Below are 24,026 nucleotides of genomic sequence, written 5' to 3'. Positions count from 1 at the left end.
TCCATTGTATTTAATTTTACTGCGCTGAATGAAGTCTGGTGAAGCAAGAAGACGCAAGGTCATATAGCGCTCTCTTGTGATGATACATGGCTCGTACATGCAGCCCCTTATCTTCTTTCCATAGGCAATCATTGGGTAATAAAGTGAGTGATACAATGTATCTAGTCGAGACTGGACACAGTGCAACATTGTAACCGTAAGCAGGGGCCTGCGGCTACCCCAGAGCTCCAGACATGCCCTCTGTCCAGTTTGTGTGCACGAAGAGGGCCTCAAATATGGAATGCCCTGTATAAATGTAGCCTGGTCACATATACACATTTTAGGCCTACTTTACCGAGGTTTGTGCACATGCAAAATAATACATTTCAAAAATGATAGTATTATAGCAAGGCTATCAAAGTATTGTATCAAACATCTCTGGGTGAAAGCGCATCCCAGTTGGATAACCGTTTTACCAGTGATAGGGGCGCTGTTCTCTGTCCTGCTGGCAGTTTTCTGTTATTGAAAGAGAACAACAGCATGGGGGAAGCCGAGGTCGTTCCAGCCGACGAAAAACAGGCAGACTCGGGGATCAGTCACATCGAAGACTCGGTGGTATGGAGTCAAGAAGTCGAGGTGTGCCTGTTCCATGCAATGCTAGGTCACAAACCCGTAGGTAAGAATATAAAGTTAGCTAGCTAACCGTATGGTAGCTTGCTAACTCAACGTTAGCTAACGAGCTGTGTGTTAATCGTGTAGGCCTGAAAGCCCCAGGTTGTAGTAGAGACGTGACGCAGAAGACGAGACAAGAGCCACAATCACAACAAACCCCCAACAAATTAGCTAGCCAGCTTATCCACAGCTAGCTATCTACTCATAGCCAGACAATGACACATCTCAATGAACTCACACAATCATTTACAATTTTAGCTTGCTAGCTAGCTAAACATCTGCATGTTCTCTCAAAGTGTGTTGGTCAAATGTATTCACTGAGATAGCGTTCGGTAGCAAGCCAATTGAACTTCCGGTCTGACATACACATCTGGAAATCACAACACAAACAGCTTCTCTTCCCAAAATCAATTGCTTTGCCTTTAATTAAAACATGTTTTTTTTAAACCTGCCGTTAGCTTATTGTACTAGCTAAAGAAGAAGTAAACTAGCTATCTCTAGTTTTACTTTTGGCCAACATATTGTTCTTTGTTATGATCCATAACTAGATTTGAATGGTCTGACTATAGAATATTGAATCAGATTGTCAACCTACCACTTGGTGGATTTTTTTTCTGTAGGGGTAAACCGTCACTTTCACATGATCTGCATCCGGGATAAATTCAGCCAGAATATTGGGAGGCAAGTGTCATCAAAGGTGATCTGGGACCACCTGGGAACTATGTATGACATGTCAGCCTTGGTGAGTAAAGCATCATGATCTTTGTCTGGCATTTGTAATAGATTGTAATAGATTGACAGTCAGCTGTAATTTTTGTTTTTATGTAACACTGAACACTAATGATAAAGTCACACATTCTGTCCACTGCAGCATGAGTCTGAAATATTGCCGTTTCCCAACTCAGAGAAGAGCTTCAATCTTCCAGACGAGATTATTCAACAAGTAAAAGAAGGTAAAGTCTCTTTTTTTCAGATACCACTATACTTATTCAAATGCTGAACTACTGGAAAGTCCATACTCTCTCTCTTTCTGCCTCAAACAGGTAAACTGGTATCCGAGGACGACGTGAAAGACGATTTCAAAGAAGAACGAGACCCCCCAGCCATGCATGAAGAAGGTTCTCTCTCATTCAGATACATTAGCTGTTTCACCTCCTATGCCCCCCTCTTCCTCTCCTCTTTCTCTCTGACGTGAGTCCGTGCATCTCTTCTCCTTTGGCACAAAAAGCGACATCCCTCACCCTGGTCGTTTGTGTCTCGTTTTTAAAGGTCTGAGTCCCAGTATGGCTGCTGGCCAGGATTTTGAGAGGTATGGACAGAAGGACTCTTTCGATCTGTTCCAAAACTCCAGCTTGACCCCAGTACAGACCAGCTCATAACCAGAGGCTTCTTTACAGTGACCACCCACCTAGTGCACAAAAAAATGTGCGTCTGTATTTTTCTCAGTTTCTCTTTTTCTCTCCTTTAAACTTTTTTTTCGGTTTTGAAGACATTTTCAAGCATGGCATGTGGATTTTTGTTATAGTTCTATATTGTTTTGTTTTGATGGAATTTGATGACATAAGACAGAAGATATAATTGCATGTTTCAAATGGGTGGTGATGGGAATTGGAGGCTTTGACTTAGTGCTCTTGAACCGGCATTTTCTCTCTTCTATCATCATTCCTTTTCTTAAGACTATTTGAATGTCACCTGTCTGTTGAACTCTACTCTGGTCCTCTATCCACCACTGTGCCCCTGGTCTATTGTACATTATATATTTATTGATGTACCCAGCAAACAGTACCACCTGACACTAGAATAACAACTGGTTTAATTTGAGTCCACCATACCCTACCAAGTCACTGTAGTAGCTAGGGCCGGAACGATACCAGTATCGCAATAGTATCGTGGCAAGGAAACAAAACACAAAGTGGATGTAATTTCTTTAGGAAAACAGCACTAAGCTATAACACACAATTTTACATATAGCAGGTTTTTAAAGGGCCAAAGAGTTTGTTTTTCTTCGTGTTTTCATTTTTTGCCATGGAAAAAATACAGTGATACTGGTATTGTCCCGGCCCTAGTAGTAGCAGTCACTTGATGCCTTCCTCACTGACCTGAGAGAAGATTTCGGAACTTGGACTGAGTGATGCAGAATATTTTAAACTGTCAATCATTTGCAAAACCTCCCTCCCCTTACCTGAAAACTTCCCCTCATCTTCTCTTTCTCTCATTGTCTCTCTCAGGCAGCAACTCCTCAGTGAAGATGACAGAGAGGGTAGGCAGCAAAGACAAGGACAGAGAAAGAGACCGAGAGAAGGGTTCCGCTGAGGGCGGCCCGGGGAAGGAGGCAGCAGACAAGAGGAAGAGGAACCGTGCCACTGAGAAGGTGCTCAACTCCAGCAGCAACCCCTCCAGCCCTGGTGGAGCCAAGCGGAGAAGGACGTAGGCCAAGCCACCAGGAGGCGCCCTCGAGATAACATCCACTGCAGAGAGCAGGAGACACCAGGGAGAGGAGGAGAGACCTGGGACTGGAGAGACTCATCTGTGAAGCCTGGAGGGAAGAGGAGGGAGAGAATGACAGGAGAGTGACATTTTATGAGTAATAGATTATAGAGCTATTTGGACAATGCTGAATTTGTGGACAGGTATCCAGGATACCTCATGAAGAACTTTTAAGCCCACAGAAGCTGCAATTTTAGTATGTTGTGTTTTCTCAGAACAACTAGAAAGATGTAGCATTCCCTGTTGCCACACAATCTCTGAAAGCCACACCGCAAAAGCAGTGTGATGACTACAACACTGAATCGTATCGGTCATGATGATCAATATACTGTCACAGCATCTGGTATATTTGGACCATCCCGTCCCACCAGTCCTCAGCTGTGCTGTGGATCAGAGGCCAGCATGACAGCTTACTAATATTGACACAATTCAAGCTGACTCATATCAATGCTTCTGCATTGATGTCAGAATAAGTGTAATGGTACTAGTGCTTGTGTTATGTGAAGTTCTCTTGTTTGGCCTTGGAGAAATGCTGGACTACTAAATCCCATCAATACACTGTATGTGACTGGCTGGACGCTTGCATTAATTCATTGTCATTTTTTTTTAGTTCTGAACTGTTACAAGTGTTTATAAACAAATGTATAGAGCTACTCATGGTAGTGTACCTCATCCACCTCTTCCAGTGACTGCCAACCAGATGGTCATTGTGCCTCCTTATATCTGTATAAACTGTAGTTGCCAGTGGTGCAAAATGTTGGTCATTTTCCTTCTTTTTTCCCACAGTCATTATTTGATGTAATTTTGTCCTTGGCGATTATTAAATCAGCATGTTTTGGTAATTGCTCCAATTTTTTTGTCTGTCTCAATGACTGACTTCTCAGAATCCAAATAAAACAATGTGTGGCTGTAGTCTCCATCCATGTGAGATATGTTATTTTGTTTGTCTATTTATTTGACATGCTCCATTTTAAGGCATTAAATATGAGTTTGGACTAAGTTTGTGAATGGTTCGTTAATTCAACAGTGTTTTCTAATGGAGTGTTATAATGTGTAGTATTTGTTCATTGATATCTCCCAAAAAGGATTTCTCTTGGTATGTCTTGTCTCTGAACTTCCTGGTGCTCACTCGGGAGGCATTTACTAAGCAACATGACTGTTTTTATTAAACGAGTATCTGTCAGAGTGATAGGCCAGTGACTAAACACTTCTCTGTACCACACATGAATCTTTGATACCCCATCACATTGCAGCAGAATATTGAAGTCGTTTTTTTTAGGACTCTAGTTGTAGCGTGCCATACCATTGTAATGAATTCATACTAATTCCAAAAAGATTTTACATGGCTAATAAGGAGTTACTTTACTAACAGTTTTTGTTAGTAAATATGATATCTGGTATCACCCCCTCTCTTTCCCCTCGTGTTAGTTGTTCTCCCTGTCACATTTGTCATGTTTAATGTGTTCAATATCCATTCTTTCCTCTACTGCAGTCCATCCCATGACATTCCAGGATGAGAAAGGAGAAAGTCCCATCAACATTGTGGTGATTGGTCATGTGGACTCAGGGCAGTCCACCACCACTGGACACCTCATCTACAAGTGTGGGGGCATCGACAAGAGGACCACTGAGAAGTTTGAGAAAGAGGCCTTAGAGATGTGAGGCCAGTGTGGATTAGTATCTCTGCATAATCAGTGCTTGACAGCTCTGCTGAACCACACAATGAAGAGGAAGACTGTCTTCATCTATGATTCACTGTTATTATAACAAGGGGTTATAGGGTATAACATGTCCATGACTGAATTATAAATCATTTCTCTCTAACCTGAACAGTTTCTCATTCTAACTTATCTTTACCCTATCTCTCTGCACTTGATGGGAAAGGGCTCCTTTGAGTATGTGTGGGTGCTGGACAAGCTGAAGGCAGAGAGGGAGCAGGGCATCACCATTGACTTCTCGCTGTGGAAGTTTGAGAGCACTGAGTGTACAAAACATTAGGAACACCTGCTCTTTCCATGACATACACTATATATACAAAAGTATGTGGACACCCCTTCAAATGAGTGGATTTGGCTATTTCAGCCACACCTGTTGCTGACAGGTGTATACAATCGAGCACACAGCTATACAATCTCCTTAGACAAACATTGTCAGTAGAATGCCCTTTACCGAAGACCTTCAACGTGACACCGTCATAGGATGCCACCTTTCCAACATCAGTTCTTCAAATTTCTGCCCTCCTAAAGCTGCCCCGGTCAACTGTAAGTGCTGTTATTGTGAAGTGGAAATGGCTAGGAGCAACAACAGCTCAGCCATGAAGTGTTATGCCACACAAGCTCACAGAATGTGACTGCCGAGTGATGTAGCTCGTAAAAATAGTCTGTCCTCAGATGCAACACTTACTACCGAGTTCCAAACTGCACCTGGAAACAATATCAGCACATTAACTGTTTGTCAAGAGCTTCATGAAATGGGTTTCCATGGCCGAGCAGTCGCACACTAGCCTAAGATAAACCATGCACTACGCCAAGCATCGGCTGGAGTGGGTTAAAGCTTTCCGCCATTGGACTCTGGAGTAGTGGAAACATTCTCTGCAGTGATGAATCACGCTTCACCATCTGGCAGTCCGACGGACTAATCTGGGTTTGGCAGATGCCATGAAAACGCTACCTGTCTGAATGTATAGTGCCAACTGTAAAGTTTGGTGGGGGAGGAATAATGGACTGGGGCTGTTTTTCAGTGTTCGGGCTAGGCCCCTTAGTTCCATTGTAGGGAAATCTTAACGCTACAGCATACAATGATATTCTAGAAAATTCTGTGCTTCTAACTTTGTGGCAACAGTTTGGGGAAGGCCCTTTTCTGTTTCAGCATGACAATTTTCCCGTGCACAAGCGAGGTCCATATAGAAAAATGTTTTGTCGAGATCGGTGTGGAAGAACTTGACTGGTATGCACAGAGCCCTGGCCTCAACCCCATCGAACACCTTTGGGATGAATTGGAACGCCAACTGCGAGCCAGGCCTAATCGCCCAACATCACGAATGCTATTGTGGCTGAATGGAAGCAAGTCCCCGCAGCAATGTTCCAACATCTAGTGGAAAGCCTTCCCAGAAGAATGAAGGCTGTTATAGCAGCATAGGTTTGACCGACTCCATATTATTGCCCATGATTTTGGAATGAGATGTTCGACAAGCAGGCGTCCCAATACTTTTGGTCATGTATTATCGTCTGACCAGGAGAATCCAGGTGAAAGCTATTATCCCTTATTGATGTCACATGTTAAATCCTCATCTATCAGTGTAGATGAAGGGGAGGAGACAGGTTAAAGAATGATTTTTAATCCTTAAGACAATTGAGACATGGAATGTTCCATTCAGAGGGTGAATGGGCAAGACAAAAGATTTAAGGGCCTTTGAACGGGGTACGGTAGTAGGTGCCAGGCGCACCGGTTTGAGTGTGTCAAGAACTGCCACGCTTCTGCGTTTTTCACTTTCAAAAGTTTCTTGTGTGTATCAAGAATGGTCCACCACCCAAAGGACATCCGACCAACCAAAGTTGGAATCATTGGAGTCAACATGGGCCAGCATCCCTGTAGAATGTTTCCGACACCTTCTAGAGTCCATGCCCTAACCAATTGAGGCTGATCTGAGGGCAAAAGGGGTGCAACTCAATATTAGGAAGGTGTCCCTAATGTTTTGTACACTCAGTGTATTACATTACTATCATTGACACGCCAGGACACAGAGACTTCATCAACAACATGATCACAGGAACATCCCAGGTAAGGAGGTTAAAACCCTCACCTTAATGTTACGATTCCTCATCCTCACCCTCACCATTCTTCTAAACCCTGACTCTTTGATCTCACCGAGCCTAAACAATCCCCATGCCTGCTGTGTTGTACAGGCGGACTGTGCCTTGCTGATCATGGGAGAGTTTGAGGCGGCATCTCCAAGAAAGGTCAGACGAGGGAGCATGTCCTCCTGTCCTTCACTCTGGGGGTCAAGCTGCTCATTGTAGGGATCAACAGGATGGACTCCACAGAGCAGCTCTACAGTGAGAAGCGCTGTGATGAGAAGAAAAAGGAAGTCAGTGCCTACAACAAGAAGATTGGCTACAACTCTAAAGCTGTGATCTTCGTGCCAATCTCCGGTTGGCATGGGGACAACATGCTGGAGCAATCCCCCTCTCAAAGCTATAGTTGGTAGAGAGTGTGTAATTCCCCAATACTCCACAAGATGTCCTCATGTTCATGTAAAATGTATTTTCCTGTTTCTCAATCAACTGATACCCCAACTTCCAAAATTCAACTCTCATAAATCCATGTTGTTACTCTGTGTTGTCACCCTGTCCTCATTCCTTGGTTCAAAAGCTGGAAGCTGGAGAGGAAGGAGAACCATGGCAACAGGGAAAATCTCCTGGAAACTTTAGACACCATCATGCCTCCGACACAGCCCGCAGACAAACCCCTCTGCCTGCCCCTGCAGGACTTCTACAAGATAGGAGGTAGGGTTGCTACTCAAATCAAATCAAATTTTATTTGTCACATACACATGGTTAGCAGATGTTAATGCGAGTGTAGCGAAATGCTTGTGCTTATAGTTCCGACAATGCAGTAATAACCAACAAGTAATCTAACTAAGAATTTCAAAACTACTGTCTTATACACACAAGTGTAAGGGGATAAAGAATATGTACATAAAGATATATGAATGAGTGATGGTACAGAGCAGAATAGGCAAGATACAGTAGATGGTATTGAGTACAGTATATACATATGAGATGAGTATGTAAACAAAGTGGCATAGTTAAAGTGGCTAGTGATACATGTATTACATAAAGATGCAGTAGATGATATAGAGTACAGTATATACGTATACATATGAGATGAATAATGTAGGGTATGTAAACATTATATTAGGTAGTATTGTTTAAAGTGGTTAGTGATATATTTTACATAATTTCCCATCAATTCCCATTATTAAAGTGGCTGGAGTTGAGTCAGTGTGTTGGCAGCAGCCACTCAATGTTAGTGGTGGCTGTTTAACAGTCTGATGGCCTTGAGATAGAAGCTGTTTTTCAGTCTCTCGGTCCCAGCGTTGATGCACCTGTACTGAACTCGCCTTCTGGATGATAGCGGGGTGAACAGGCAGTGGCTCGGGTGGTTGTTGTCCTTGATGATCTTTATGGGCGTCCTGTAACATCGGGTGGTGTAGGTGTCCTGGAGGGCAGGTAGTTTGCCCCCGGTGATGCTTTGTGCAGACCTCACTACCCTCTGGAGAGCCTTACGGTTGTGGGCGGAGCAGTTGCCGTACTAGGCGGTGATACAGCCCGCCAGGATGCTTTCGATTGTGCATCTGTAGAAGTTTGTGAGTGCTTTTGGTGACAAGCCGAATTTCTTCAGCCTCCTGAGGTTGAAGAGGCGCTGCTGCGCCTTCTTCACGATGCTGTCTGTGTGGGTGGACCAATTCAGTTTGTCTGTGATGTGTATGCCGAGGAACTTAAAACTTACTAACACTAAACAAAAGTAATAAGCTAGTCTCGCAGGGATGGGCAACTAGCGGGAAACATGCGGCCCATGTACCCCCTTTTGTATGTCGCCGGAAATAAATATATATAAATATATACTGAGTTTACAACACCTTCCTAATATTGAGTTGCACCCCCCTTCACTTATTCCCCCCAAATGTTGTTACGTTACAACCTTATTCTAAGATAGATTAAATTGTTTTTTCCCCCTCATCAATCTACACACGAAACCTCATAATGACAAAGCAAAAACAGGTTTTTAGACATTTGAGGAAATGTCTTAAAAATACAAAACTGAGATACGACATTTACACAAGTATCCAGACCCTTTACTCAGTACTTTGTTGAAGCACCTTTGTCAGCGATTACAGCCTCGAGTCTTCTTGGATATTACGATACAAGCTTGGCACACCTGTATTTGGGGAGTTTCTTCCATTCTTCTCTGCAGATCCTCTCAAGCTCTGTCAGGTTGGATGGGGAACGTCGCTGCACAGTTATTTTCAGGTCTCTCCAGAGATGTTATATTGGGTTCAAGTCCATCCCACTCAAGGACATTCAGAGACTTGTGCTAAAGCCACTCATGTGTTGTCTTGGCTGTGTGCTTAGGGTTGTTGTCCTGTTGGAATTCGAACCGTTATCCCAGTCTGAGTTCCTGAGCACTCAGGAGCAGGTTTTCATCAAGAATCTCTCTGTACTTTGCTCAGTTTATCTTTGCTTCAATCCTGACTAGTCTCCCAGTCCCTGCTGCTGAAAAGCATCCCCAAAGCATGATACTGCCACCAGATGTCACGCTTGGCATTCATGCCAAAGAGTTCAATCTTTGTTTCATCAGATCAGAGAATCTTGTTTCATGGTCTGAGAGTCCTTTAGGTGCCTTTTGGCAAACTCCAAGCGGGCTATCATGTGCCTTTTACTGAGGAATGGCTTCCGTCTGGCCACTCTACCATCAAGACCTGATTGGTGGAGTGCTACAGAGATGGTTGTTCTTCTAGGAACTCTGGAGCTCTGTCAGAGTGACCATGGGGTCCTTGGTCACCTCCCTGACCAAGGCCCTTCTCCCCCGATTGCTCAGTTTGGCCGGGCGGCCAGCTCCAGGAAGAGTCTTGGTGGTTCCAAAACTTCCATTTAAGAATGATGGAGGCCACTATGTTTTTGGGGACCTTCAATGCTGCAGACATTTTTTGGTACCTTCAAATCATGTCCAATCAATTGAATTTACCACAAGTGGACTCCAATCAAGTTGTAGAAACCTTTCAAGGATGATCAATGGAAACAGGATGCACCTGAACTCAATTTCTAGTCTCATAGCAAAGGGTTTGAATACTTTTGTAAATAATGTATTTCTGTTTTTTATTTGTAATAAATTTGCAAAAAATCGCTTTGTCATTATGGGGTATTGTGTGTAGATTGATGAGGGAAAACATATATTTAACCAATTGTAGAATAAGGCTGTAAAATAACCAAATGTGTAAAAAGTCAAGGGTTCTGAATACTTTCCGAATGCACTGTATCTGTGAGGGCATCTGCAGAGGGAACATGTGTGGGGACAGCAAGTCTGACCCGCCCCAAGTAGCCGCTTGGTTCACAGCTCAGGTCAATGTCAAAGGCCATCCCTCTGGACATCTAAGACAAATACGGTACTAAAGCCTGATAGAAATATTTCATTGACCTATTTACATGAATTAATTTGTTTTCTCTGTCCCTTCCTCTCTCAGGTGATTATAATGAGCCACCCAGGACAAATCAGTGCAGGCTTTTCCCCAGTCATTGACTGTCACACGATCGCCTGTAAGTTCGTTGAGCTCAAAGAGAACATAAACCACTGCTCTGTGAAGAAGCTGGAAGACAACCCCAAGGCCCCGATGGCTAGGGATGCTGCCATTGTATAGATGGTTCCTGGGAGCCCACGTGCGTACCACCCTGCATACCACTGCTGGCTTGCTTCTGAAGCTAAGCAGGGTTGTTCCTGGTCAGTCCCTAGATGGGAGACCAGATGTTGCTGCTGGTAGTGGTGTTGGAGGGCCAGTAGGAGGCACTCTTTCCTCTGGTCTAGAAAATATCCCAATGCCCCAGGGCAGTGATTGGGGACACTGCCCTGTGTAGGGTGCTGTCTTTTGGATGGGACGTTAAAAGGGTGTCCTGACTCTCTGAGGTCATTGAAGATCCCATGGCACTTATCGTAAGAGTAGGGGTGTTAACCCCGGTGTCCTGGCTAAATTCCCAATCTGGCCCTCAAGGAATCACGGTCACCTAATAATCCCCAGTTTACAATTGGCTCATTCATCCCCTTCCTCTCCCCTGTAACTATTCCCCAGGTCATTGCTGTAAATGAGAACGTGTTCTCAGTCAACTTACCTGGTAAAATAACCAATAAATAAATGTGCGTGGAGAGCTTCTCCAAATACCCACCCCTGGGTTAGTATACAGTGCCTTGCGAAAGTATTCGGCCCCCTTGAACTTTGCAACCTTTTGCCACATTTCAGGCTTCAAACATAAAGATATAAAACTGTATTTTTTTGTGAAGAATCAACAACAAGTGGGACACAATCATGAAGTGGTACGACATTTATTGTATATTTCAAACTTTTTTAACAAATCAAAAACTGAAAAATTGGGCGTGCAAAATTATTCAGCCCCCTTAAGTTAATACTTTGTAGCGCCACCTTTTGCTGCGATTACAGCTGTAAGTCGCTTGGGGTATGTCTCTATCAGTTTTGCACATCGAGAGACTGAAATTTTTACCCATTCCTCCTTGCAAAACAGCTCGAGCTTAGTGAGGTTGGATGGAGAGCATTTGTGAACAGCAGTTTTCAGTTCTTTCCACAGATTCTCGATTGGATTCAGGTCTGGACTTTGACTTGGCCATTCTAACACCTGGATATGTTTATTTTTGAACCATTCCATTGTAGATTTTGCTTTATGTTTTGGATCATTGTCTTGTTGGAAGACAAATCTCCGTCCCAGTCTCAGGTCTTTTGCAGACTCCATCAGGTTTTCTTCCAGAATGGTCCTGTATTTGGCTCCATCCATCTTCCCATCAATTTTAACCATCTTCCCTGTCCCTGCTAAAGAAAAGCAGGCCCAAACCATGATGCTGCCACCACCATGTTTGACAGTGGGGATGGTGTGTTCAGAGTGATGTGCTGTGTTGCTTTTACGCCAAACATAACGTTTTGCATTGCTGCCAAAAAGTTCAATTTTGGTTTCATCTGACCAGAGCACCTTCTTCCACATGTTTGGTGTGCCTCCCAGGTGTCAAACTTTAAACGACACCTTTTATGGATATCTTTAAGAAATGGCTTTCTTCTTGCCACTCTTCCATAAAGGCCAGATTTGTGCAATATACGACTGATTGTTGTCCTATGGACAGAGTCTCCCACCTCAGCTGTAGATCTCTGCAGTTCATCCAAAGTGATCATGGGCCTCTTGGCTGCATCTCTGATCAGTCTTCTCCTTGTATGAGCTGAAAGTTTAGAGGGACGGCCAGGTCTTGGTAGATTTGCAGTGGTCTGATACTCCTTCCATTTCAATATTATCGCTTGCACAGTGCTCCTTGGGATGTTTAAAGCTTGGGAAATCTTTTTATATCCAAATCCGGCTTTAAACTTCTTCACAACAGTATCTCGGACCTGCCTGGTGTGTTCCTTGTTCTTCATGATGCTCTCTGCGCTTTTAACGGACCTTTGAGACTATCACAGTGCAGGTGCATTTATACGGAGACTTGATTACACACAGGTGGATTGTGTTTATCATCATTAGTCATTTAGGTCAACATTGGATCATTCAGAGATCCTCACTGAACTTCTGGAGAGAGTTTGATGCACTGAAAGTAAAGGGGCTGAATAATTTTGCACGCCCAATTTTTCAGTTTTTGATTTGTTAAAAAAGTTTGAAATATCGAATAAATGTCGTTCCACTTCATGATTGTGTCCCACTTGTTGTTGATTCTTCACAAAAAAATACAGTTTTATATCTTTATGTTTGAAGCCTGAAATGTGGCAAAAGGTCGCAAAGTTCAAGGGGGCCGAATACTTTCGCAAGGCACTGTACATACACATGTTAACACATGTTAACCGTAACTGTTCAACTGACATCCACTGTCCTCAGCCATCTACAGCACAGCAGCCATATACCCACAGCAGGAGAATGGGTTCTATTTCTCTTCCAGACTTGCCTGGCTAGCTGCCCTCTAATTCATTCATGTCCCTCAGCAGCCCATATAACCAATTCATTGGTTATAATCAAATCTCAGGGACTGACATACTGGTAAGAATCCACCTTTTGTTTGGGGAGCTGGCATGCTGTCTTCCACATCTTGTTCTAGTTCCAAAAGGGAGGCTGTTTTGGTTGCACACAAAACAGACAAGTCACCAAGGTGAAGCCCCCTTGGACATCTGGTTAATCTCAAACACTCTCTCTCACTGATGATTGTGAGGTTGGAACATGGATTCATTAAGCAGCCATAATGCAGTCCAGGGAGCAGTTTGGTGGATTTCTCTGGACTTGATTGGAAATATTTGCTGCGGTTCTATCTGCAAACAATGGAGGAAATAATTGCATGTGTTTTTGAAGCGTGAAATCACAGTCCTCTGTGAAACCACTGGGCCTTGGCCTCCCATGTGTGTTAGACCTAGAATGGTGGAGTGAGGGAGTATTGTTTTGTTCAAAAGGAAAAGAATGCCATCAGCTGAATGCATACATTTAGAAAGTTCACAACACATCTTATACTCTTCCCTTGTAGGTGTCACCTCCCCCAACTATACAGTTTCTGACCCCAATGATTTCCCCTCCTCTCTTGTTTAGCCAGATGTCAGAATCACACCCCGTCCATCTTCATCCTGGGCCTGACCCTTCTCTCTGATCCAAAGCAATTTCCTCTTATCTGAATAGGTCAACTGTTCTAAATTAGCATACACACAGTTTCATCGTCTAAACTCCATTAATACTCACAGTAAACATTCGCTAAACAGGATACTAACAAACTACAGTATAACTTGAAACGTGTTACATTTTAACAGAATCCATCAGTTTGTGAGTGGTACTTGGGTACAAGCAGCCTATTGCATGGCTGGGTTTTAACAGGCCTGCTTAGTATCAGAGAGATCACGCAAGACGAACAGAATACTGAACAATATTAAATACTAAGGATGAGGAGCCAATCGAATCATTGTGAAAGTTATCATTATTGAGATGTTAAACAACAATATTGAGTAATTTATGTTTCACTGTGGGTGCGTGTCACCCTTTCTATGAGCTTATAATATAAACTACCACGTGAAAGGTACTGTTTACTAGACTTTTAATCATGTCGGCACATGTAACAGCAGTTTACAGCACTTTTTGTTCATTTTTCTTCCTCTCCCCAATTCACTTACACTATATTTCTTTATTTCCCATGGGCTTCACCCGAGTATCCCCTAGTGCCTGGAATACAACTGTACTAAGCCCCTTTCAACACCCCCCTTCACTGGCCTCAAAACAAACACAGAGGATGTAAGTACAGGTCATGAGAACACCTGAGAAAACTGGGCTAACAGCCATACAACTATATAGACATGCCCGGTTTACCTTTATGGGCAAAGACGCAACCCCCACTAAACATTATCACACTGTGATTAGTAAAGGTTAACAAGAAAATATATACACATCTGAACATCTCTAGTTGGTATCCTGATAAGTGCTTGGCAGCCCTAAAGTGTTAAAGGTTAGAATGTCTTTGGGCCTCCTCTGCCGTGCTGAATGGCGGGGGAAGGTCATGGGTGACCCCAATGAATCAGTGTCCACTTCGTCATGAGATGATTGAGTCTCTGAGCCCTCAGCTGTTTCCATATTTACCCCCGTCCTCTCCGGGCTCTCTCTGAGGACTGGCTGGCACTCCTTCACAGTGAAGTTTCTATCAGTTCCTCACCATTATCTGAAACTAGCTCTGCTACTCTGTTGGCTCTCTTCATCCCTACGTGGCCTATTGATGAATACTTGATAATAATTTTCTTCTGAGCTCTTAGACTCAGCGCTCTCTGCATTATTCTTCTTTTGCTGGGGTGGTTCCCTTCTCCACAGACCTCTACTGGGTGTTTCAACGGGTTCCTTATATGGCAGAGAATTACACGACATTTACATTTTGCGATGCAGAACCCTGGCCCTGCCTGTTCTCCTCTCAGGTTTTACATCATAGACAGGGCTGCCATCACCTTTCCTGGTTTCCACCACGTGCATTTGGTCTTCCCAGTGTGATCTTATCCCCCCCCCACGTTCTGACATGTTCCTCACCAGTACACGGTCCCCTGAGACCAGAACCAAACTAATGTTCTTCCGATCGTAGTAGGCTTTTCCCTTTGCTGTTGATTTCTCCATGTTTCCACTGGCGATGTCACAGGCTTCCACCATCTGTTGCTACTTCTTAGCATAATCCTGTTATGATTTCTCCTGTTCCTTCATCTGTAACCCAAAGACAAGGTCAACAGGTAGCAGTGGAGCCCTTCCAAATAGCAGGAAATACAGTGAGAACCCAGTAGCATCACTGGTGGTACAATTATATGCATGAATGATCTTGTTCAGATAATCCCACCAGTTGGCCTATTTCTCTTCATCTAGTGTGTGCAACATTAACAACAGTATACGGTTAAATCTCTCCAACAGATTCCCATGTGGATGATATGGAGAGGTTCTGGAATTGGCTATTCTGTACAGTTCTGCAAGGCTCTGAAGAACTGATTTTCAAACTCTCTTCCCTGATCATGATGGAATGTTGACACAAAGCCAAACTTTGGGAAAAAATAATCGAAAAGCTTTTATGCTGCAGTTTTCCCTGACCTTTTTCTGGTGGGGTAGGCTTGTGCAAATTTTGTAACGTTATCTACAATGTACTCGTAGCCCCCTCTGCTTTTCTCCAAATGCACATAGACAATTGAAATCATCTGGAAAGGAGCTGTAGCCCGAACATGTTGCATTGGGGCCCTAGTTATTATACCTTGTTTCTTTTGTTAGTGATAAAGTGTTCAATGTCATGTTGCATTCGTGGCCAATAAAAACATTCTTGTGCTAAGTTCAACACTCTTTATGTTCCTAGATGGGCCATTTCAGTGTGTAAGTACTTGTAAATCAGTGTTATATACTGACTTGGTACCATAACTTGTGTCCTTTTTTCTGTTTTCCTTTGTAATAATCCCTCTGGTGAGACAGGGAGCCTGTTCCACACTTGCAGTAACTGTTTGACTTTGTATGACTCTTGTTGACATTGTGTTCGTTTTGCCTTAGTCCTGTGACTTTTCAGTCCCAAGAATCTCCATACAGCCTGCATGAGATCGTGTAGAAACAGTCGGTCTGTAACTGTTCCCCTCACCATGACAGCTCATCCTGCTCTGATGGCCTTAGTGTGACTGTGGAGAACCACGTTACACAGTCATTCTGTTGTGTCTGAACAGTATTGAGTGTTGCTTTAACCATCTCAAGTGAGTGTCTCTCTGTACATTCTTCCATGTAATGTTCAGCATGCAAAGGAGGGCGTGACAGAAAATCTGTGTCAGTGTTTATCTTTCCAGGACGATACTTCAGTTTGAGATTAAAGTCAGACAGCTCCGTCTCCCAGCGATGACTGGTGGCATTCAGTCTTTCTGTAGTTAGTACTTACAGTGCCTTGCGAAAGTATTCGGCCCCCTTGAACTTTGCGACCTTTTGCCACATTTCAGGCTTCAAACATAAAGATATAAAACTGTATTTTTTTGTGAAGAATCAACAACAAGTGGGACACAATCATGAAGTGGAACGACATTTATTGGATATTTCAAACTTTTTTAACAAATCAAAAACTGAAAAATTGGGCGTGCAAAATTATTCAGCCCCTTTAAGTTAATACTTTGTAGCGCCACCTTTTGCTGCGATTACAGCTGTAAGTCGCTTGGGGTATGTCTCTATCAGTTTTGCACATCGAGAGACTGAAATGTTTTCCCATTCCTCCTTGCAAAACAGCTCGAGCTCAGTGAGGTTGGATGGAGAGCATTTGTGAACAGCAGTTTTCAGTTCTTTCCACAGATTCTCGATTGGATTCAGGTCTGGACTTTGACTTGGCCATTCAAACACCTGGATATGTTTATTTTTGAACCATTCCATTGTAGATTTTGCTTTATGTTTTGGATCATTGTCTTGTTGGAAGACAAATCTCCGTCCCAGTCTCAGGTCTTTTGCAGACTCCATCAAGTTTTCTTCCAGAATGGTCCTGTATTTGGCTCCATCCATCTTCCCATCAATTTTAACCATCTTCCCTGTCCCTGCTGAAGAAAAGCAGGCCCAAACCATGATGCTGCCACCACCATGTTTGACAGTGGGGATGGTGTGGTCAGGGTAATGAGCTGTGTTGCTTTTACGCCAAACATAACGTTTTGCATTGTTGCCAAAAAGTTCAATTTTGGTTTCATCTGACCAGAACACCTTCTTCCACATGTTTGGTTTGTCTCCCAGGTGGCTTGTGGCAAACTTTAAACAACACTTTTTATGGATATCTTTAAGAAATGGCTTTCTTCTTGCCACTCTTCCATAAAGGCCAGATTTGTGCAATATACGACTGACTGTCCACCTCAGCTGTAGATCTCTGCAGTTCATCCAGAGTGATCATGGGCCTCTTGGCTGCATCTCTGATCAGTCTTCTCCTTGTATGAGCTGAAAGTTTAGAGGGACGGCCAGGTCTTGGTAGATTTGCAGTGGTCTGATACTCCTTCCATTTCAATATTATCGCTTGCACAGTGCTCCTTGGGATGTTTAAAGCTTGGGAAATATTTTTGTATCCAAATCCGGCTTTAAACTTCTTCACAACAGTATCTCGGACCTGCCTGGTGTGTTCCTTGTTCTTCATGATGCTCTCTGCGCTTTTAACGGACCTCTGAGACTATCACAGTGCAGGTGCATTTATACGGAGACTTGATTACACACAGGTGGATTGTATTTATCATCATTAGTCATTTAGGTCAACATTGGATCATTCAGAGATCCTCACTGAACTTCTGAAGAGAGTTTGATGCACTGAAAGTAAAGGGGCTGAATAATTTTGCACGCCCAATTTTTCAGTTTTTGATTTTTTTTTAAAGTTTGAAATATCCAATAAATGTCGTTCCACTTCATGATTGTGTCCCACTTGTTGTTGATTCTTCACAAAAAATACAGTTTTATATCTTTATGTTTGAAGCCTGAAATGTGGCAAAAGGTCGCAAAGTTCAAGGGGGCCGAATACTTTCGCAAGGCACTGTATGTCAAGGGGTTATTATCACTATACACTGTCACAGAGGGAGCATAAAATATTTGAGGGCCAAGAATTCCAGTTTCCCAGAGTGAAGGGGATAGTTTCTCTCTGCTTGTGTCAGGGTGAGGAGACATGTCCAATGACCCTCAGTTTGACACTTTGTCGTTAGAATAACACACCTCCCAATCCCTCTTCAGAGGCATCAACATGATAAAAGGTTGGTTGAAATCTGGGGCAGCAAGCACAGGTGGATTAGTCAACACACTCACCAAGTGTTCTAATTCTCTGTGGCATCCTCCCATATAAATTTCTGTTGGGGCAGAGCCTATCCCGACCTCATCGCTATCTTGGTCCTTCTCGTCCCAGAGGCTAGGGTCTCCAACTTCACTGCTAGTAAGTCATAGAGACATTATGCATGTTGTGAGAAGTTCTGTACATAACCCCTGTAGTACCCTAGAAACCCCAGTAGTTTCATCAGCTCTCTCAGGCTTGTTGGTGGCCTGTTTACCAGTTCTTGCACTGCTACAATTTCTTTAACATCCATTCTGTAACCCTCAGCAGAAATTATTTTTCCGAAATAACGGACCTCATTCTTGAATAGGTCCCACTTATCAGCCCTGAGTTTAATAGCCCATTTATTTTGCTGTCTGAAGACCTGACGGACATCTTCCACATGTTGTTCAAATGACTGACTAAAAATAAGAACATCATCCAAATATGGTATACAGATTCTATCTCTTATCCCCTCTAAACTTTCCTCCATGCTTCGTTGGAAGGCAGAGGGACTGCTTGATAAGCCAAAGGGAATTCTATTCCTTTCACATAAAGCCCAAGGGGTGCTGAAGGCAGTGTGTTTTCTGGACTCCTCTCCCACAAAGCCTTGGTGGTCTGTCTTTCCTTGATCTGTAAAAAAAACTGTAAACCATGAGTTTCCTCCCAAACCATCAAGTATTTCCTGTATACGGGGTATGGGATGCCTGTCCAGAACAGTCTTCTTGTTCAAACTCCCATCCTTTTTGCATACACAGACCAGAGGTGATGCGTATGATGAAGTTGACTTCCTGATGAAGTTTTTGTTCAGGAGCCCCTGAAGGTGGCTTTTCACCTCAGCATATAAGGGGAGTGGCACACCATTGTATCTCTCTGCCACTGGTATGCTATCGGTCAATGTTATCTCCATTCTGAGATTTTCAATACACCATATGTCCATGTCATATTTGGCGAAAATGGCTGATTCCTCTCTGAGCATCTGTTTGACTAATTCTTGTTGTTCTTGGCTCAAGTACTGAACATCTACAGGTGGATCCCACCACTCTACGCGACCGGTGTCAGGGCCAGGCTCCGCTGGGGATCTGTCTTGAACCTGTGCTGCAGTAACCTTTTCTCCACTGGGCACAGGAACCATGTGACACGCTACTACTCTCTGTAATTTCCCTATCACAGTTTGTCTTGGTAAGGTTATGTCATGTTTTGTAGTATTCACTACTGCAATGTTAACTTTACGAGATGGCCGTTTTGATGTTTTCACGACCTGACTTTGTAGGTCCAGGCCACAGATTATTCTCAAGTCCGGGCCAAATAGCACCATTTCATCATCGAAGGGGGCCTCTCTTGGGATACAGGGATCAATCCATTTTGTTTGTCCACCTGGAAGACAATGTCACATGACTAATATCGGAACCTTCAATTGTTCTCCTGCACTGACATCAGCTTTGGGATCAAGCAAACTAAAACAAATGTCCATCCAACCCAGAAAGGCAATTTCAGTGCCATTGGCTGCCTTCAGATCCAGTTTCTCTGTATTGCCCATGATTTCTGCCAGTGGTCTAATTTGTGAGCGTGGCAAATTACGTTTTCTCCATTCCTCACTTATGATGGATACCTGAGCCTCTGTGTCTCATAGAGCTAGGGTCTTTACACCCTCCATATAACACCACACCTGACTTTTTTTATTGTATTTATTGTCTTTTTTTACCAATGAGCTGTGCTATATTACAATGTCCTGTGGTAGCTGTGGTAGTTGCCCCCCACTTTGTTGAGGTCAGTCTTGTGGGCAGTCTTACATGTAGGTTGGTGCTGTTTCCAATGATCCTGTTGGCACACTTTGGAACAATAGGCAGCTTTATGACTCAATGAACACAAATTAAACTCTGAGGTTCTCTCTACCTTTGCACTGCAGCCACTGCAACACTGGATGGAACTAGATGTATCTGAGATGTATCTATTTCCCCGTTCCATGGTTGTGACCCCCAGGTGTTTCCCGATGGATGTGTGTTGCCCCTGATCCTACTGCCAAATCTATCACTGCCATATTTGTAGCAATGATGGCAAGTCTGTTGACCAGTCTCATAACAAGTTTTGCATTTTATTTTCTCTCTGTTGGTTGGACTTGGTTTTCTGTTGGTTGATTCCTAACAGAAGTGTCACCCTGGCTCCGCACTGACTGTACTAATGAGGCTACCTGACAGGTCAGTTCTTTGATTGCTTTGTTTGCTCGCATCAATTTTACTCAGGAGCGGATTGTCGTTCTTTTGTATTCGGACTGTGGTCTGTTGGGGCTCTGCCTGTGCACATTCCACCCTCTGCTATCCCCGTTATCCTCACTCTGTACAGCTTTCACTCGTGTGGGTGTGAACCTACGTGGAATCCTGGCCTTTTGCATGCGTTCGCTTTCATTGCCCTAGGCAATTTGGATTTTCTCAAGCAAAAGTTCATCACTGGTGTTAATATTCTGGAGATGCACTCTCATCTCTGCCATGACATTATCATTAGAAAATCCAGTAAGAATGGCCTGCAGGCATTGGCTCTTGACTAACTCTGTGCCATATTTCAGTCCTGATTGGACATGAGCTGAGGCTGATAACACCTTCTGTCTCAGGTCAAAGATTGGACGAGGAAGTCCAAGGCAGACTCTCCCGGCTCTTGTGTTGCTTTAGTCAACTTGTGATACGGTTCTTCTCTGCACAATGTGTTCTCAAGACTTGCCTTAGTGTGTAGAGTGTCATGTCTGTTTTTCCCTCCAGATAACTCCTCATCCTGCTGTACCCACACTTCCGCTCTGCAAGAGGCACGCGTCCAGGCATTCACCGACACAAAGAAAGGTGGGCATATCTAACAATGAATGCTTTTAAAATATCATGAAATATGTATCCATATTGTATTGTTTGGCGCGTCTGGGGGTCGACATTTGGATCTCGTCGGTGGATAGGGCCCTGGGCTCACAGTTCTGATTACTGTTTCTAGGATTTCTAAGTCATGGTACTCTTTTCTCCGTCCATTTTCAATCTGATGTTCTAGGCTGCTGAACCTGAGCTTGTCTTTCTGATTCTGATTTCCTATCTGTCCATGGATTTTAAAGTCTTGTAGGCAGACTTTTTGCAATATCCTCAGAGTCCAATATTCCTTTGATTTTGTCTTTCAGTTGAAGCAGCCAAGACATTCCCTCATTCTCTGATTCCATTATATCATCCTTCTCACAGTAATCTTCCATCAATTTGCGCTGCAAAGTGCGATGGCTCTTTCCTTCTACTTCAGAGTCAGCTACACCTCCTAGTCCACAACGTACACACAAGTGCCGTAAATAGTCCTGTTCAATTTCATCCAACAACGTTTCCCTCTCTCGACTCATATTGTTCTACTCACGTGGCAATAACGACAATGCAGGCAATGGCAAGATAGCTACAATCCGTAATCCGTTAGGAGGTTAGCCCGCTATGGTTAGCTAGCTAGCTACTCTCCCAATGTTTCTCACTCGTCCGTTCAAGGAATATGGGCCCGTGCTCACATGAAAATAAATCTCAGCGGAGCCTCTAAATTTGTTACCCTTTCTATGAGCTTATAATATAAACTACCACGTGAAAGGTACTGTTTACTAGACTTTTAATCATATCAGCACATGTAACTGCAGTTTACAGCACTTTCTGTTCATTTTTCTTCCTCTCCTCAATTCACTTAAACTATATTTCTTTATTTCCCATGGGCTTCACCCGAGTACCCCCTAGTGGCTGGAATGCAACTGTACTAAGCCCCTTACACGTGCTTGCGTGCATTGCGTATTTTTGTGTTCAAACAGGTAATTTTGCTCTCCAGGACATGCTGCAGACTGTTGCTGTTGGCATCATCAAAAACACGGAGAAGAAAACGGGTTGTACTGGCAAGGTCACCAAGTTTGCCCAGAAGGCTCAAAAGATCAAATAAACCAAGCTGTGGAAGATCCCAGTGACTGGTGACATCTTTATCTCCAGCCAGACCTTTCCATAATACAACCAATACACGCTGTAGTAACACACTAAATGTCAGCCAGTGGCAATGGAAGTTCTTGAGAAAAAGGCAGCATGTGTCCACATCTGTAAGGTCAATTATGAACTGTACCAATCATTGACTGTATACACTGGCTGATACAGAGAGAATCATCCATGCTTTTATTACAACATTGGTCAACTGCAAACCATACAGAATGATGCAGCATGGGTACTGACCAAGGCCAGACGGAGAGCACACATTACATTGGTTTTAAGGTCTCTGCACTGGCTGCCGGTGAGTTGTAGAATTACTTTAAAGATTATTCAACTGGGTTTTATCAATCCACGACTGTGCACCCCAATACATGTCAGACATGCTTTTAAGTCATGTACCCAGTAGGTCCCTCAGGTCCTCTGGCCTTTTAACTATCCCAAAGCCTAGGACCGAGGCATGAAGAGGTAGCCTTTACTTACTGTGCCCCCAGCCTCTGGAATAGCCTGCTAGAGAACCTGAGGGGGGCATAAACTGTGGACATTTTAAAAGAGGTATTTAAACATACCTTGTTAGCTTTGCTTTTCCTCAGGGTGCTTTTTAGGCCTTCAGTTTGTGTTGTTATCCTTTAGTTTTTTATCCTCCTATGTTTGTTGTACAGTAAATATTTCATTGTTTTCATTCATTTTTTTCTCACCTGTGAAGCACATTGTGTAAAGTTTGATTTGAGTGTAAGTATTATGAACACCTGCTCTTTCCATGACAGAGACTGACAAGGTGAATGCAGGTGAAAACTGTGATCCTTATAGAGTATATGTCACCTGTTAAATCCACTTCAATCCCTATAGATGAAGGGGAGGAGACATGTTAAAGAATGATCGTTTACAGCCAGCCTTGAAACAGTTGAGACATGGAGTGTGTATGTTTGCCATTCAGAAGGTGAATGGGCTAGACAAAAGATTGAAGTGCTTTTGAACGAGTCTGATGAGCCTGACGCAAATTATATACTGCTTTCTCTAGAACAAGCCCAGATCCCCATGATTTGCGTGAAGAGGAGTCGGAGAAAAAGGGGCCAGAGGTCGAGCTGCCTTCTGAGAATTCGTAGACGATCGAATAAACCTCCATTTCCTTCCATTCTGCAAGGAAACGTGCAATCTTTGGAGAATAAAATCAATGACCTACGCGGAAGATTAAACTACTAACGGGACATTCACAACTGTAATATCTTATATGAATGACGACACTATCAACATACAGCTGGCTGGTTTTACGCTGTACCGGCAGGATAGAACAGCGGCGTCTGGTAAGACAAGGGGCGGCGGACTATGTATTTTTGTAAATAACAGCTGGTGCACGATATCTAAGGAAGTCTCGAGCTATTGCTCGGCTGAGGTAGAGTATCTCACGATAAGCTGTAGACCACACTATCTACCTAGAGAGTTTTCATCTGTATTTTTCGTAGCTGTTTACATACCACCACAGACTGAGGCTGGCACTAAGACAGCACTGAATGAGCTGTATTCCACCATAAAAAGACAAACAAGAAAACGTTCACCCAGAGGCGGTGCTCCTGGTAGCCGGGGACTTTAATGCAGGGAAACTTAAATCCGTTTTACCACATTTCTATCAGCATGTTAAATGAGGGGAAAAAGGTGGGTTGTGGGGGCCCGCTGGACTCCACACACAGAGACACATACACCCTCTCCAGCGCCCTCCATTTGGCAAATCTGGCAGAAAAGTTGGCTACAGCTGCCACTTTCAAGGAGCGGGACTCTACCCCGGAAGCTTATAAGAAATTCCGCTATGGCCTCCGATGAACCATCAAACAGGCAAAGTGTCAATAGAGGACTAAGATCGAATCTTACTTGAATCTTACTAAGATCGAATCTTTATCC

At 43.4% G+C, this 24,026-nt stretch overlaps 1 protein-coding gene and 1 pseudogene across 2 annotated transcripts; both read left to right on the top strand.

Moving 5' to 3' along the window:
• Window positions 1–492: 492 nt before the first annotated feature.
• LOC135504399 (MRG/MORF4L-binding protein-like) lies at window positions 493–4,137 on the top strand. 2 transcript variants are annotated; one of them, XM_064922975.1, is made up of 6 exons: window positions 493–655; window positions 1,272–1,393; window positions 1,523–1,604; window positions 1,695–1,769; window positions 1,921–2,076; window positions 2,880–2,972. In XM_064922975.1, the coding sequence occupies exons 1-5, from the start codon at window positions 520–522 to the stop codon at window positions 2,028–2,030; spliced, it is 525 nt and encodes a 174-aa protein (XP_064779047.1). In that variant the 5' UTR covers window positions 493–519; the 3' UTR covers window positions 2,031–2,076; window positions 2,880–2,972. The 2 variants fall into 2 exon arrangements, with proteins under 2 accessions (XP_064779047.1, XP_064779046.1); XM_064922974.1 differs by lacking the exon at window positions 1,921–2,076 and having other exon boundaries at window positions 2,880–4,137.
• A 531-nt stretch (window positions 4,138–4,668) lies between these two features.
• Window positions 4,669–22,095, top strand: LOC135559345 (elongation factor 1-alpha 2-like; annotated as a pseudogene).
• The last annotated feature ends 1,931 nt before the right edge of the window (window positions 22,096–24,026 follow it).

The sequence above is a fragment of the Oncorhynchus masou genome, chromosome 18 (assembly GCF_036934945.1).
Source record: "Oncorhynchus masou masou isolate Uvic2021 chromosome 18, UVic_Omas_1.1, whole genome shotgun sequence".
In the NCBI taxonomy this organism is placed as follows: domain Eukaryota; kingdom Metazoa; phylum Chordata; class Actinopteri; order Salmoniformes; family Salmonidae; genus Oncorhynchus; species Oncorhynchus masou.
This window is presented reverse-complemented; position numbering and strand designations above follow the sequence as displayed.

Coding starts and splice junctions, on each gene's coding strand:
- LOC135504399 (XM_064922974.1), top strand. CDS start 520: ATGGGGGAAGCCGAGGTCGTTCCAGCCGACGAAAAACAGGCAGACTCG. Junction 1,605..1,694: donor TATTCAACAAGTAAAAGAAG/GTAAAGTCTCTT, acceptor TGCCTCAAACAG/GTAAACTGGTATCCGAGGAC. Junction 1,770..2,879: donor CCCAGCCATGCATGAAGAAG/GTTCTCTCTCAT, acceptor TGTCTCTCTCAG/GCAGCAACTCCTCAGTGAAG.